The sequence below is a fragment of the Perissodus microlepis genome, chromosome 4, assembly GCF_051167445.1.
Source record: "Perissodus microlepis isolate ML-2025 ecotype Zambia chromosome 4, ASM5116744v1, whole genome shotgun sequence".
Lineage (NCBI taxonomy): Eukaryota > Metazoa > Chordata > Actinopteri > Cichliformes > Cichlidae > Perissodus > Perissodus microlepis.
In genome coordinates, this window is record NC_140464.1 from 24095648 (window position 1) to 24112011 (window position 16364).

Sequence of the window (16364 nt, forward strand, 5' to 3'; positions counted from 1 at the left end):
CCAGTGATTTATAACCCTGGTTTATAACTGAGGAAATAATAAGGGAAGTAGTAAGAGTTAATGACAGTTATAACGTTTTATGAAAATCATCACATTATGATATTTCTGAACTTGGTACTAATCAATAATCATATGTCCAAAAATAATAAATTAAGACAACTGCTTTTGGGGGGCTGTGTGTATGTGTGAAAATGTGTTGAACGACAATAAAAAGGTTTTTCTTAATTAAATCGGTGCTTTTGTAACAACAGAGGCCTGTGAGGATGGAGGGAGCTGGAGGCTGCATGCAGCACTGGCATTGGAAGGCTTTAATTCATTTTACTTGTGTTTTTTTGATTCAAAAAAGGAAAATCTGTCACTGCCGAGGGGCCAAAAACAGGTAAATGGACTCAGGTGCAGACAACACTCGGAGTTGCAAGGTGTGGATGTTACGCAACTGTTTATTACTGCAAATAGAGTGACACAAACTGTGGGGTGAACAACAAAATGCAAATAACCTAAAACTATGAACTAAGGGCGAGAAGTAGAAAAATCCTCTGGAAGGGAAACAACCACTAAGAAAGAACTATTAACTAAAGCAATGCTAGTGGGCACAGGCCACGAAAGTACACTATGAGGTAATTCATCCAAAACTTCTTGAACAGTATCAAACACTCGGTCAATGAAACAAGGTAAAATTTCTGTGGTAAGTTATGAGCTTATATATACACTATGGCACAGCTCGACATCACTAAAAGAATCACACAACAAAAACATGACCGTGAACTAGACGTACACTTTATGTGCTGTGAAAAAGGTCCTGGGAATTAGTCTCATGCTGTAAGGGGAGCAGCTAAGGAACCCGACACTGGGTAAAATCCCGAGCGTGAACCCTATGCTGCAGGGGAAGGGGGGAATGCAAGTGGAATGCAAGTGGGGTCAGGTATTAAAATGTGATGGGCAGTAATTAGTAACAGTCTTAGTTGTGCAGGCGGAGGTGAGACGTAGATGGGAAAGGAGAGGGGTCCGGGTGAGGCGTGAACGGAGTCCAAAAACACAAAAACTGTTGCAAGCTGGGCAGAGAGGCAGGCAGGTGCGTGGAACAAAGAAGCTGCGAGCAGACCGGCGTCGGACTGAGGTCAGGAATATGGAGTTGAAGAGCTGGCATCCAGCAGGCTGCTGAGAGCAGAGGGAAAAACAGAATTACAACAGAGTTTAACTATGACGAGGTTCTACAACTGTGAAGCCTTCACTAACGAGGGTTAGTCGACATCCTGGCACTGAATGTTTGAGACCACCGGCACGCTGGAAAAATCCAGAACTCACCCGGACCATGACAAAATCTGAATTAGTCAGTCTACACATGCTCCAACACATTGTGAGGTGATTGTATTGGAGCGAGAATCCCCAAGAGAGTCAGGCGCGTCTTCACACATCGGCCAGTGTAGGTAAAAATGACAATCTCGTTGACTCACGAAGCAAACCCTGAGCTGTGGCTCCTCCTCCCGATCCAGCGATAAAGCAATTTAAACTAGAGGTGGCCCTACCCTTTACCATTGAAAAAAAACAAGTGATCAATAGAGCAATTTCAGATAGGCAGACTCTTGCTTTGACCAATCAGAGAGATTGGGTCTAACCTGAACTGGAAGTTATCGCCTGTCAGAGTTTGAGGTAATGTCAGACCAGTAGAAAAAAGTTACGTTTTTACTGTAACACCACAAACATTTTTAACAAAATATCTTCATAACTTGAAATGCAAATAGAAATTTTTAATTTAAAAATGTATCCACAAGTTTTGCAAACAACAAAGTTACATGCAATCTTTTACCTAAAAATGCAGCAAAGGCTTTTTATATAAGCATTTAAAACTATTTACAGAACAATCAGGTGTTCTGCATCAAATAAGAAGGTACACACATTATTTGTGCCACTCCAAAAAACTGTTTCTGTCCACTATAAGACAGAGGAGAACACCACAGGCCTAAACACTGCACACCTGACAACAGGAGGTGTATCACTCCTCCTGTTTTTCACCTGGAGACAGCGTTTACACTGCAATCCTCCGTTGGTGGCTCTTTCGCGACAACTGTGACATTCACTAGTATAACTGACACACAAAACAAAACAACAGCTACACTACACACTAACTACACAAGACATCAAACTACCTATAGACTCCAAACATGCTAAACGTCACACACCTCTCACATCTCAAAACTTGCTCTCTCCTTCTTTCACTTACTCGCTCTCTCACTCCTAAAACTTCCCCCTCTTCCTAAACAACCAAATGCCATGTTTCCATATAATTGTTTGATTGGTTGACATGGTACAGTGATGCTTATTAACTCAATATGTACATAATTTTCTGCGCAAAAAACAAGAAGCTTCAGGTTATCCATCATCCGCATGTCATAAACGAGGAGGACAGAATGCTTTAATTAATGACTATGATGCTAAACACCCCTCATGTCAGCCATACCTGAAGACATTGATGATCTAGGCTGATGGTGACTCCTGAATTTCCTCCACTTCCTCCTCATCCTTGAAATACTCCTGATGGATGTCCACAGCATTGTTCAGTCTGATGGCATCCTCCATGACCTGGACAACATGATATCATTAGAATGACATCATAGAATGAGGGGTGTGACCAGAGCCATAAATGCACTCATTGATCCTTTTGTTGATTTATTGCTATCATCATACACTACTAATAAAGTAATCGAAGTGCAAGTGTCACAGTCTGTTATTTATTCTCCCTCCATGCAAGGCAACATCCAGGGGTGGTGCTGTGGGTTCAGCATGGCTGGCAGCCATTGTTCAATCATGCCTCCCCTATTTCAGTTGGAACGCTGGGGCCTGGAGGAGAGAGCTGCGGACTGCCATGCACCATGAGCAGCCGATGGGAGCGAGAACAGTCGCAGTTCTTGCTTTTTCTGTTGGGGGAGGCCCAAATAGTGCCATTCAACCTTCAGCAGCAGTAAGGGGCTGTTTTTACAATGTCTGCCAGGTAATCCTACACCGACTGGGTAGAGGGCATCAGAGGGCCACTACCGCCGTTTCTGAGGAGGACGGATGGAGCCGGGGGACAGGCCCTTTGCATATGCTAATGCACAATGCAGTAGCCAGAGATGCAGCCTGGGCCAACAAGGAAGAAGCTCCGCTGCTGAACCTCCTCGAATGTGATTGCTGTGATTGATGCGATATTTGGCCACATTGCTATAACGACACCACTCGATTACTTCACACGCATGCTAACAATTATCCATAAATTGCTGCTTAAGGAACTAAGGACTAACGGAAAATTTTAAATGCAAGTTTTCTTTTCTAATGTGTTGTACAACTATCAAATTCATTTTTTTATGTTACATAGTAATATGGTCCTTACCAATTGTGAAACTAAATCATGGGGTTTCATAGATCTAATCCATACTGCTCCTTTAAGGCAGCAAACTCGCTATATTCTATTCATTATACCAATTAATAACACCAGTGGTAAACAAAAACACTACTTTAAAACAACTCAGTGCAAATAGGCATGCATGTTCATTTTCTTTCAACTCACAACAACAACTCAACTTCCAAACCAAAACACCAACACAAAGGAGTATGAGTTTAGACAGCAGCAGTTAGCTAATCACATAGAACTGTAATCTTTGACATTTGTTTACCAAGTGAACAGCTTTAACATTTAAGCAGCTGCAACTGTTAGTGCAAACACTGTGTATTTATAAGGAAAGAGCTTCAGGTCTCCAGACCTACTAGCTAACAAAAGACACATTACGCTTTCACCTGCTTCTCTGCTTCAACAGCAACAATGTTCCTCTTACGTCAGAGGCACAGCTACAGCAAGTGTAGAGCTAAGCAGCCTCACCAGCGTAACCAGTGTTGCTCTTTTAGCTTTGAATGTTTTAACTTAAATGCATTAACAACTTGTGTAATAATTCTAACAAAAGGTTTCTACTTTTATCTGTTTGTAACCCTGGGCTACACAACATCCATAAACAACATGTATCCATTCAGTATCAATCCAACCAACAAACCTGCATTAACCCAACCATCCATAAAGCCAGCAACCATCCCGCCAACATGCATCAACCCAAAACTCCAACCAGACAGCATGCATCATAGTAAGACTAGGTGGACTGCTGTGGATTCATTTGGATCTTACTCTGCACAGCTGCAGAACACTGTTGATATAGCTCTTGTCCTTTTCCACCTTATTCCTGAAAAGGCTTGTTTGTTTCTTGTCAGCAGGGTCGATGTCCTTGGTCCACCCCCCCTCCACGTGGTTTACTCCACAGCTTCTTGTCTCATGAAGTTTTGTGTTCACCTGAAAACAACAAGTAGCACCTGAGATTCACACAGACAGGCAATTCACACAGTGTACTGTTACTCAGGAGGCAGAGCAGGTCACTAATCAGAAGGTTGGTGGTTCAGTCCTTGGCTGCATCCCTTGGGCAAGATACTGAACCCTGAATTGCTTTCTGATGCATTCATCAGAGTGTGATAAAACGCACAGAAAAGTTGCTTTTATGAATGGGTGAATGAGGCATGTTCTGTATATAAGAACCAGTCTCTTTACTATGTATGTAATTTCAACCCTTTTGGCAATCCAGTTCAAGCTGTGTATAGGTGATCAGTTACTGCAGGAGCGTCACACTCAGTTATGTCCTCAGTTAGAAGCATGGACTGCTTCTAACTTGATTTATCCTAGCCCAAAACTAATAAGATAATAATAATAATAAATACTGTATTGATCCCCGAGGGAAAATCCCTCACCGCATTTAACCCATTCACTCAGAGAAGGAGTGGGAAGCCACTGGGCACCCAAAGAGCAGTGCATAGAGACAGCAACTTGCTCAGGGGTACCTCGGGGGAGCTGTTCAGTGGATTCAAACCCCCAACCTTCCAATCATAGGGCCACCACTCTACCTACTGAGCTATCCCTGCCCATAACTCTAGAGTATTCACATTTCTCTGTGTAAAGGCGGCTGATCTGACAGTGTCCACAACTCATAAATAATTTCTAAAACTCATCAATAGCCTGAGATGTCTTCAGAAAAATAAAACATCTCCATTTCTACAAACTACAAAGAAACGCTGCAGTAAAAATTAGAGAAAACCATCAGCATGGCTCCTCAGGCTCACAGTCTATGATGGGGCAGGCAATTAATTCTCCCAAGGGCCCACATAAGAAACTGGGACTGGGAAATTCTGGCAGATCACGGTCACATATTCTAGTCTTGTATCTCTATTCAAACTTTTTGGAATGAAGTTTAAGTAATAAGTTACTTAAGTGGCAGGAAATTTCAGACTGACATAAGTCATTTCAGTCTGCATGCATCAAGACCCTTCAGATTCATACAATTTTGTTTTTAACGTTTTCTGTAATAATTATTTTATTATTTGATTTTGATAATTTAGTTGATAATTATCCCATGATCTCTTGGGAGTGAGGCTCACCTCGTGCTCTGACATCTCCACACCTGTCTGCGTGGCCAGGTCCCGGTGGCTCTTCTGGCTGAAGTTGAGGGCCAGGCTTGGGTCCGGGTGGATGTCCACCAGCAGCTCAGCAGGCGAATCCGAAAACTGACACTGACGGCCAAACTCGCAGCGGTGCTTGGAGTAAGCATAAGTGTTTTCCATGCTGCCATGAAAACACAGAAGAGCCTGCTCTGTACTTGATTCTCTTAAGTACAGAGGTGGGAAGTGACGAAATACAAATATTTTGTTACTGTACTTACTTACAGTAACTTACTTAATGTGGCCGGGGTGTGTGATCTTTCTTCCCCTTCTGTGTATTTAGTAACGGTGGAGCCGGAGGAGCGGATTGGTTGCAGCAGCTAAGGTGTGCCTGTTTCCTGCGTCTGAGTACCGAAAACAACAGTATCAGCTGCTGAGTATTCAATAAAAGCCACACTGAGCACGCAAAGATTGTGTGTGTTGGGTCGATTTCTTCACACTTAGCAGAATTTAAAGACATCTGTATTTTACTTGAGTAGTTTTTTCTCACTACTTTTTACTCTTACTCCATACATTTTTAAACAAATATTTGTACTTTCTGCTCCTTACATTTTCAAAGAGGCCTCTTTTGTTTTAATGCATTTCAGAGGAGTTATTATTTCTCGTTACTATTAGCCTCCAAAAATCTTTGTTTATTATGCAGCAGCCTATATTATAGGATAATGAGAGATGATTTCTGCCAAAGTAAGGGGTTAAAGTGGAGCAGTGTTTTGTTGATGTTTGTTTCTTCATTTTGTTTTTGCCACAACACCAGAAGTGCAGGTAATAATAATAATAATAATGGATTGCATTTATATAACGCTTTTCGAGATCCTCAAAGCGCTTTACAGTTCCACTATTCATTCACTCACTGGTGGAGGCAAGCTACAGTTGTAGCCACAGCTGCCCTGGGGCAGACTGACAGAAGCGAGGCTGCCATATGCGCCATCGGCCCCTCTGGCCATCACCAGTAGGCAGTAGCTGACCCGCAACCTTCCGATTACAAGACGAGCTGGAAGTGCAGGTTACCATAAGTTGCGGTTGTGCTACTTCAGCATCTAGCTAGTCCTACAAGGGAGTAGCGAGCATCAAGGGAGCGACTTTTTTAAAGTGCTAAAGTTAGCACTGCAGCTAACAGTAATCTTTCATAAAACTACTAAGGTAAAAGCAAGGTTATTCTTTTTTCCCTCTCTTTTGTCTTTGAAATCAGTTTAACTTTAAAAAGACTTGTCATGTGAGTTTAAATGTCAAACTTGTATTTTTATGGTCATAAAAATAAAACAGTACAGCACTGAGAGTTTTTTACTCACCACAGTAGTCAGCTAAGTGGAATGAGGGCGGTTGACGCGGCAATGGGTTAAAAAAAAGATGAGGTGTTCAGGACGGAGGTGCTCGGAAATTTGAGATATAAAATGATAACGCGTGAGCGCGCATGTGTCTGAATGTGTCTGTGTCTGAGAGAGAGAGAGAGAAAATACACTAGACTCATTAGGGTACAAATTGGCAGCTGGGATACTTTTAAGTTCTCTTTATGGTTTTTTGTTTTAAAATTCTGTTTTACTTCCAATAGTTTATATTGAAATACATGCAGATTGAAATTAAATTTGAAACATGATTAAATTTAAATTTGTGCGTGTGTGTGTGTGTGTGTGTGTGGGGGGGGGGGGGGGGGGGGGGGGTTGCAAGACAGAGAAAAAGAAGTAATGAGTTGACAGTTAGTATCAGCGAGTGAGTGACATACAGAGAGAGAGTGGGACTGGCATCAAATGAACTGTTTTGTAGTCTATTCCATGTATCTGCTGAGAAAGCTCAAATCCTGTATCGAATCATTGGTTTACTTTGTGGTAATAGTGGTAGTAGTGCCACCTAAAGTCAGCTTTACAAATGACACTAAAGTTTATTATGTGATAAAAAAAAATTTAATTCCTTTTTTAGAAAAGAAATTAATCAAAAAAGTTTAAGACACCACTTAATACAGATACAAAAACCTGGCTAGGTCTCACGTTGATTAAAAAATTCCCTTTTACAATTGTCTACTTGTTATATCTCTAGCTCTGTTCTGCTGAGCATGTGCCACTCCTGCATAAAAAAAAAATACGTTTTTTGACTGACTGTAACTTTTTACTGGGGAAAATAACTTTGAACCTACAATGAAACTTGTAAGATTATGATGTCAAATTTCTTAGAAAGGGCCCTGCAAGGGAGAGATCATTGCCACTATCTGCACTAGTGATGTGTCGGTCGCGAACGAAACAAATCTTAGAGCCAGATCTTTGAAGTGAATTTCCCCGTACCTCCCTGCATATCTGTTTCTGGTTAGTTTCTGTTAGTTTTTCCCAGTTTAGGATTATCTTAGTTTCATGTTCACCCTCGCCATTCCTGTTGTATCCTCTTTTGGTTTAATAAACTCACTTGCACCACAGCTGCCGCATTTTGGGTCCTAAATAATTCTCACACGGCTTGCCCCGGCAACCCGTGACAGAAAGCTGAAAATTTAAATAGTTAAAAGTTAAAATGTAAATAGTTTTTGTATTTTTTGTATTGTAGTTTTTGTAACACTGCTCATGTAAAAAAAAAAGTGGAACAACTAAGGTTTTAAAAGCTGTAGAAGCTTTACAGTTATATTTTATTACATCGGTTGAACACAGAAACATAAAAAACAACCCTAATGAGACTCATGAGACTCATTTTTCATTTATATTAAGAACAAAGGAATTTCACTGATTATTACTCTGAGGACAGCCTGCGTTCCCCCTAGCTGCACAGAAAATGGGCAAAAACTTTTATCTGGTAGGACCAGCGACTTTAAAAAGCCACAAGCCTCTTTATTAAGCTGCAGAACACAGCTTTTGTTTATCATTAAAGCTTTAAATGCAGGTCAATTTGTGGCACAACAAAAACCGGCTCACATGACCACTCCACATCCTTATAAGCCTCTTAAGAATTAAACTAATGTCTCAATATTGTGCATTTTTTAATTGTCTCCTTTCTATCCTCTGTCTTCAGCAGACTGTCGTTCTTCAGTCATAAATAATGAAGGGATACAGCTCTCGCCAAACTACCCAATGAACAATGAACAACCACAAGTGCATCTACAGCATCAAGGTCATAGATCTTAACGCTTCAGAATATGCATGACATGAGTTTTTATTGAGAAAAATAGAGGCTATTGATCATTGCAAGTATTTAAGAGATGTCAAATGTATTACCAGTCTTCAAACCTTTGTGAGGGCTTGTCACCTGCTATGTGGGTCATTAGTGCTAATTTCGATTTGATGTTGATCTGAGGTTCAAGCTGGGAAAGGAATCAACATCTCTGCAAGAACCTTTCATCTTGCCCAGGGTGATATACTCAAAGTAAACTCACTCACACATGCACACATTTGGTCTTTGCCCTTGACAAAAGGATACAAACTGGTGTACTCAAGTAAGTTAGCAGTGAACACCACCGTTTAGTATAGAGCGAAGGCCTAATCTGTTTCTCCAAGACTTCATTGAAGATTCATTCAGGAGGTGACAAAAAACCCCACAACAACATTTCAGGTTCCACTTGCCTCATTTAAGGTCAGAGTTCATGAAATGGAAGTTTTAGAGTGGCCTAGCATGTTTTGTATTGACTCTGCCAGTATCTTTGTCTAATCTTTGAATTTTTTTTGGATTATCTGGGGCAGATGTACATACATTCTAGCAGTATGCCTCAAATTATTCACCAGTTAGATGCCTCATGACAACTGCTGATTTCTGACAAATGCAACAGGCTCACTAGAACAGTTTAACTCTAAATGGATGGATGGATCACAGAAGGAAATATGAAATTTTCCACTGAACCGATCACAAGAAACATGTCACGTTTGATTAACAAAGCTTTCAGCGTAGGACGACGCGGTAAAGATGTGTTTTGATGTTCACCAAAGCACACCCACATTTGGCAGTGCCCTCTTAGACGCACAGTTGGAATTCTAATTGTTTAAATGGTGTCATGAAGGGTGATCGCTTAGTATTATTCACTTTGAAGTGTCAGGATCCTGGGTCTCCTGACCCAGTGTTGAGTTTCTTGTATCTCAGTGTTTTTGTACTATGATGTATGTTCTAAGTTCTCTTTGTTGCCCCAGTTTATTCTATAGAGTCTAGTGTCTTGGGTTTCTTGTATTCTGTTTAGTTTTCTGAGTATTTAGTAGCTGCCCTCTGTGCTCCTTTATGTTGATCTCTGTGTTTCTTTGTTGCTCTGTCTCTCCTGTCAGCTGTATCTCCTAGTCCAGTCTGCGTCTCTGTGTTACATTTCCTGTTTTACTTTAAAGGTCTGTGTCCTACGTGAATATATTGTGTTTCGCTTCCCTTGGCTCTCGTTATGTCTGATTTCTCCTACCTGTGCTCCCCTTCTGTGTCTCATTCCCCTCGTTATTTCCCAGTGTATTTAAGGACACGCTGAAGAGATTATATCTCTCGGCTGGCCTGAAAACACCTTTGTGGAGGTGGCTGAGGAGCGGGAGGTCTGGGCTTCTCTGCTTAAGCTGCTGCCCCTGCAACCTGGTCCTCAATAAGTGGAAGAAGATGGATGGATGGATGTTTTCAGTTTACCTCTCTATTGTTGCTTTAGCGGTGGCTTCTGGAGAAAGTCTCTCTTGGATCAGAATACCAACTTTTGTCTCTGTTATCAATCTGACCATTAATCTGCATTCAAAGAACAAATTAGGGCTTTACTCGTGTTGCCAGCTCACATGAAAGGCATTTTAAGGGCTTTTATTGTGAAGCAAACACAAACTTCACCAACTATACCACTTATTGACCAACTTTTTCTTTCTCTGTGCCAAGCTGAGCTTTGCTACAGTAGTAAAGCACCCTTTAGAGCGCTCTCACCTTAAGCATAACCAGGTAGTCGTCATGACGCTGTATCTTGAGGATGTTTGACAAAGCTGTAACTCCTGCTTTGAAATCTGGAGAAACCTGGGAAAAAAAAAAAAAACACATTGTGGTTTTAACTCTTATCCTGTGAAGATTTAAAGAGGGAAAGAAGAAAGAATTCCAGAACGGAGGAAGCTCAAGTCAGAGTTTTACTTACTCTTGAGGTTAACCAGAGGGTCCACGGCTTTATCGCAGTTACTGGAAGCTGCCAGGGGCTGACAGTTTTTGTACTTCTCCACTGTGAAGAGACACACAAAACACGCCACTGATGAACAGACTGACTTGCACTACATCAACGGGGGAGCTCACACTAACGAGCACAAGGGTAACAATTTGTTCTTCTTATTCTGCAATAAAAGGAAACATATGAGCTGACACTAAGCAAACAGTGTTCCTTTTGTAATGTCTCCATCTCCTGGTCATCATTGGAATTTCAACTAGTGACAGAGATTAAAGAGACAGAAATTGTTTGTTCTATTGACACCAATAAAACAAGAAATGTCTTCATGTAACCTGTTATATGCACACAACTGAAAGGGACACAATAATAATTGGTGATACTTTTTTCCATACAAATGACTGGCCAGTAGGTGGCAGTTTTGCTAAAACACAGATTAGGTGTGGGGCACATAACCGTGTTGATGTGAACCCCCTCTGCAAACCTGTAAATCCAGGTCAACCCTCAGGATATCTCACTAAACCTCTGCTCTGTAGCACAGCTCTCTGCACGTACTGCATTCAATTCAGCTTTATTGATATAGCGTCCTCTTTTCGAGATTTTCGAGATAGATGATAGATGTCCGGGTTTTCCTACCCATATGTGTGACGTCATCCCTGAGCTGCTGCTTTGTGAGTTGTTGTTCCGCGCTCACAGACGGGACAGAGCTGCAAAAGAAATTTCCCTCGTACCGTCCCGGTACTGGTCATTTTTCTTATTCAGATTAGGCCTTATTTCTGTACCATTATTTAATTCCACTGGCTTTAAGTTATTTTTTTTTTTTTTCGCCCTTGTTGACTTGTAAAAGCCTATATGACATTTTTTTGTTTCACCATTCACTAACCGCACCGAGAAGGCATCGTTTAAATGTTTAAAATTATCTTATTTTCTTCAAGAAAACAGTATTATTAAAGTTTATCATGACTGGGCCGAGTGTTCTCTTTTTTTGGAAGTCAAAATATGGTCATCCTACGTGTGTGTGTGTGTTATTTCGTGTAAACAGCACATTTCTAATTTATTAATTTATTGCACAGATAAACTACTTCATCTAAACACTAATCAAAACTAGCTAAAATTATTAAAAGTGTCGAACATAAGCAGCTTGTACATTGCTGTTTTCGTAAAGATACCTTTGTCTCACACTGAACATACATGTTCTACATTATTAATCTGGCAGCTCTCAGTCTCCATACAGACAGGACACGTTGCAGCGTAATTGCAGACAGGTGCGTGGGCCTGAGCTCCGCCCAGGCAGAATGACGAGTGGAAGAAAGCAGCAACACAATAAACATATGTAGCCTTGCGGAGCCGGCCGGGCAGACACCGAGACCATGACAGAGTGCAAAACTTTTATACTTGACAACACACAAAAAAATCAGAATGTGTTTGTGATTTGGATTTTTATTTAAAGGTGAAACCTTTTTTCTTTTCTTTTTTTGCCAGATTAGACATTTTGATTAATTTCATTGAAGTATACTTTAGTTTTTTTGTTTTACTTTGATGCTATAATAGATGTTTTTAAAATGTAGTAATATTTAATACTATATTGCATCATGGCAAAACAACAGTCTCCTCAAGGTGCTTTATACTGTAAGGTGAAAACACTACAGTAAAAGCCAGAAAACCCCAACAATCCAATGATCCCCTTTGAGCAAGCACTGGGCGACAGTGGGGAGGAAAAACTCCCTTTAGGAAGAAACCTCCAGCAGAACCAGGCTCAAGAAGGGGCGGCCATCTGCTGCGACCGGTTGGGGGTGGGTGGGCAATCTCAGTCCACGAGGGCTGGTGTCCCTGCAGGTTTTAGATGTGTCCTCGAACCAACACAGCTGATTTAAATGGCTAAATTAGCTCCTCAACATGCCCTGAAGTTCTCCAGAGGCCTGGTAACGAACTAATCGTGTGATTCAGGTGTGTTGACCCAAGGTGAGATCTAAAAGCCCACCCATAATATAGGGAGACAAGATGAAGTATACTTCTAATGGCCTATTACAGGGGTGGCCAACTCCAGGCCTCGAGAGCCGCTGTCCTGCAGGTTTTAGATGCGTCCTTGATCCAACACAGCTGATTTACATGACTAAATGATCAGTTCATTACCAGAGGCCTGGCAATGAACTGATCATTTGATTCAGGTGTGTTGATCCAGGATGTTATCTAAAGCCTGCAGGACACCGGCTCTCGAGGCCTGGAGTTGGCCACCCCTGGCCTGTTAGATTATTTTTGATGAAATTATTAAATGCGTCATTCCCCTTTTGAATTTTTAACAATCAACTGGTGGTAATCCATCATCAGAATTGAGGAAAGGTGGTGTTGATGGAGACTCTACAGGAGGATTCACTGGGGAAGCCATACCTGCACTTCTGCCAGAGTGTTTTGGACGTACCTGAATAAATGTAGTTTTCCCTGGAAGTGGACGAGGATCAATCTGAGACGGAGTCTCCTCATAACATCTCCCCATCATGCTTCTATGGACCAACGATGCGAGCTTTTGTCCTTTCTGTTTTTCTAATTTAAGCTGGAGTTGAACGTCTTTCACTCTAGATTTTAGATGACCTATCTCTTTTTCTTCATTGCCAGCCTTTTGGATAATCTGGTTCACTGGTCCAATGAGCTCCTCTTTGTCTGAATAAAGCGTTTTCGGAAGACTTTACCATATCATTGTACTGCTTTTTAAATGATTCCAGCTCCCGTGTTTTATCTAGTAAAGCTGCATCTAGATCCTTGCATCTGATACGTAGACAGTTCAGCTGTTTTTCAAGAAACTCCTTCGTTGTTCCAACAAAGGGGATGCCTTCCACTCAGTCTACGTATTTCTTTTTCAAGTTGTGGAACATATCCCTAAATTCCACCTTTTCTTTTTCTCTGAAGTGACCTGCATGTGGAAATGCCTTTTCAAAGGACAAAACGCACTGGTGCAATTCCTCTTGGAAGTAGCGCTCTTTCTTCTCCAGCCAATTCACTTTGGTTATAAATCTTTCCCGTTGCTTTATTGTGGAGCGCAGTTTCTCTTCGAGCGCCACCTTTTCAGCCAGTGCCTGATTGTGTGCCGTTTTTACTTTATACCTGTCCACTGCTGTCTTTCTGTGGTTTTCCTGCTCTGTGCTTAGGGCCTTTTTTAGGTCTTCATTTTTCTTTTTCAAAGAATCAACTTCATCTTCGACCATAGCCTTCATTTTCTTTTCCAAGGCCAGAGCCCTAATATTTCTCTGACATTTCCGTTTGATCTCCATATTCTGGGCCTTTTGGTCGTCTATTACTTTGCCCATTTGATCTTTCTCGTCTGTTAATTCTTTCACGGTTTTATCCATTAATTCATTTTCGTCCTGTAACTTTGTATTATGTGTCAAAAGACCCTCAATCCAATACTGCGAGGATTGCTGTTCCTCCTCACGTTCTTTAACTGCTTTGGCGGTCACACCTGTACTAATTTTTACGCTTCTCTCAAGCTTTTCTATTTGTTTATCATATATTTCTGTGACCTTTTCTAACTTTGTTTCTGCAGCTTTAGCTTTGTCTTCGAGTTTTTTAGTATTTTCGTTGTAAAATTGCTGCGTCTTATTTTTTTCCTCTTTGTGGCGTTTCAATAATAATTCAACAACTTGGCTGTTGTGAAATTCCTGACGTGCCACCTTTTCTTTTGCTGTTTCCAGCAGTCCTTGCAGGACTTCGACTTCTCCCTCATGTTTTTCTTTAAGTTCAGCCAGAGTTTTCTCCGTCTCTGCGCGGAACTTTACGAGAGCTTCGTGGTCATCTTTTATCGAGTTTAACCTGTCTGAGATATTTGTCCTGTCATCCAAGACCGAACACAGCATCTTATTATTCTGCAAAAGTTCATTGTTTTCTTTTGTTAGGTCCTCGATCCGTTTCTTATTGTCTGCATGCAGTTTTTTGAAGTATTCAAGCTCTGTTTTAAGCTTTTCAACCTCGTCGATCATTGGATGCAGTCTTTGGTCGAACTGTTGGCACGGTCTCCGCACACAGAAAATCTGCGTTGTGCACAAAGAAAAATCTAACCTGAATTGAAATTAAAATAAATACGTTAATAATTTATTCTGTTTTGCAGTGTGAGTCAGTAGTGACCGGTGACTGGCTGCTCCAGCCAGTGATGCACAACTAATCAACGTCGTTCACAGGCTATGACAGCGTCCTTATGTGCCGACACCGGTGTTTTAGCTAGCAAAGCGGCATAGCTGATGTGGCGTGAAACCACTTTAATGACAACGTGTAAAACCATTGGAGATGTGAGCAGGACAGACGGAAAGTGTGGACTTTATACCAGTTTTTAAATTGTGTTAAAACCAGAGTTGTGATTAAAAAATATATGCAATGTTTGTTGTTTTCTGAATACTGTTTATTTATATATAGATATATATCGTGAAGAAACGGTAAAAACTGCATTTCAGAAGGAAAGCGCTCGAAAGCACTCTCTGCCTGTGAGCAAAAACAAACAAAACCCCCAAAAAATGCGCAATGTCGACTAATCAAAAAACGATATGGCAACATGGCATTTAGTTGTTTAGGAAGTTAGTTAATGAGTCAGTTAATAAGAGGGGAAAAAACAAAACAAATTTTCGGTCTTTTTATGTTCTCATTTGTGCATTTTCTCTGCTTTACTGCATATAGCTCCATACAAACAATAAAAATGTGTGATAGTCTCAAATTGTCCGCCGTCCTGCATATTTATTTATTTATTTATTTTTTAAACTCTTATTAGCTCCACTTTGATCTTAAATGTAACAAATATGTGATTTAACCCTCCTGTTAGTGAACGGGACTTGAAAATGGCAGGGCTTGTGGTGTCTTACATAAACTCAAGCTTTCTGGCTTTAGATGATAAATTGGTACTCCATGCTCTTGTCTAATTATCACTTCTGGATCCAAAAAAATCAACATGGTGGTGTCCATCACACTACACACAACACAGAGTGCAATAACAAGGGGGTGAGGTCACGGTGGCTGTGTCCAATTTGATATCACATGTCAGCGTGTTTTCTTCAGTTCCTCAAGCTCCTGAAGCCAAAGCTGGCCAGCCTGAGGCGAAAGAAGAAACAACACCCCCAGCCGATGCACCAGTCAAGGAAGAGCCACCCGCTGCCACTGCGGCTGCTGTCTCGGCACCCTCGGAGCCTGAGCCCACGCCTTCCTCATTTCCTGATGACACTTAGCTGAAGAACCACGAGCCTCATCTGGGACCCAAGCCTCGCACCCACAACAGGGTCCTCAACGCTCCTGGAGGAAAGTCTAGTGTGGTATTCTACTGGTCAGCTGAGCGTGCCACCTCTCCCAGTTTGTGTCCATAAAGCTCTTTGTGAGCTCCCCTACACTGCTCTTTTGATGGTCATGTGATCTGTACACCTAAATGCAGCCCAGTTATTGTTGTTGTTCACACCTGATGCCTGGGCTCATAAGTTGTCCTCAACATCTTGCATTTCCATCCCCCGTTTCTGACTCCCTGCCGTCTGTCTTCTCCTTGAAATTCTTCTATAATGAAACCTGCAATCACCAATGAGTCAGCTGAATGGCTGGCTTATCATTTTAACTGTAACACTGTTCAATCTCAACTTTGCAGCTACCGTTTTCATCATTTATGTCACAAGCATTTGTAAGTGCAATTTGTTTGGAGGCACAATCGTCTGATTTTTGTGTGTGTGACAACATTTCTGCATCTCAAGAACGGTTTAGTTTGGACTACTTGCACAATTTTGCGCTTTAAACTGACCTGCAATTTGGTTTGACTAAAAACTTCACAGCAGACATTTGCCCA

General features: G+C 41.3%; 1 protein-coding gene across 3 annotated transcripts; it reads right to left on the reverse strand.

Annotated features, from left to right (window-relative positions):
* Positions 1–422: 422 nt before the first annotated feature.
* LOC146389007 (dynein axonemal intermediate chain 2-like) lies at positions 423–6052 on the reverse strand. 3 transcript variants are annotated; one of them, XM_084924803.1, is made up of 5 exons: positions 5741–6052; positions 5446–5629; positions 4151–4312; positions 2459–2580; positions 423–1155 (listed from the first exon to the last, which is right to left on the reverse strand). In XM_084924803.1, the coding sequence occupies exons 2-4, from the start codon at positions 5626–5628 to the stop codon at positions 2476–2478; spliced, it is 450 nt and encodes a 149-aa protein (XP_084780929.1). In that variant the 5' UTR covers position 5629; positions 5741–6052; the 3' UTR covers positions 423–1155; positions 2459–2475. The 3 variants fall into 3 exon arrangements, with proteins under 3 accessions (XP_084780929.1, XP_084780928.1, XP_084780930.1); XM_084924802.1 differs by having other exon boundaries at positions 423–1158; XM_084924804.1 differs by lacking the exon at positions 5741–6052 and having other exon boundaries at positions 423–1158; positions 5446–5710.
* Between the last annotated feature and the right edge of the window lie 10312 nt (positions 6053–16364).

Bases quoted from the DNA above. Each gene is read 5' to 3' on its own strand.
- LOC146389007 (XM_084924803.1), bottom strand. From the start codon at position 5,628: ATGGAAAACACTTATGCTTACTCCAAGCACCGCTGCGAGTTTGGCCGT. The intron at 4,313-5,445 runs GTGAGCCTCACT...TGTTGTTTTCAG, and splicing joins TGGAGATGTCAGAGCACGAG to GTGAACACAAAACTTCATGA. The intron at 2,581-4,150 runs GTAAGATCCAAA...CATGTTGTCCAG, and splicing joins GTGTTCTGCAGCTGTGCAGA to GTCATGGAGGATGCCATCAG.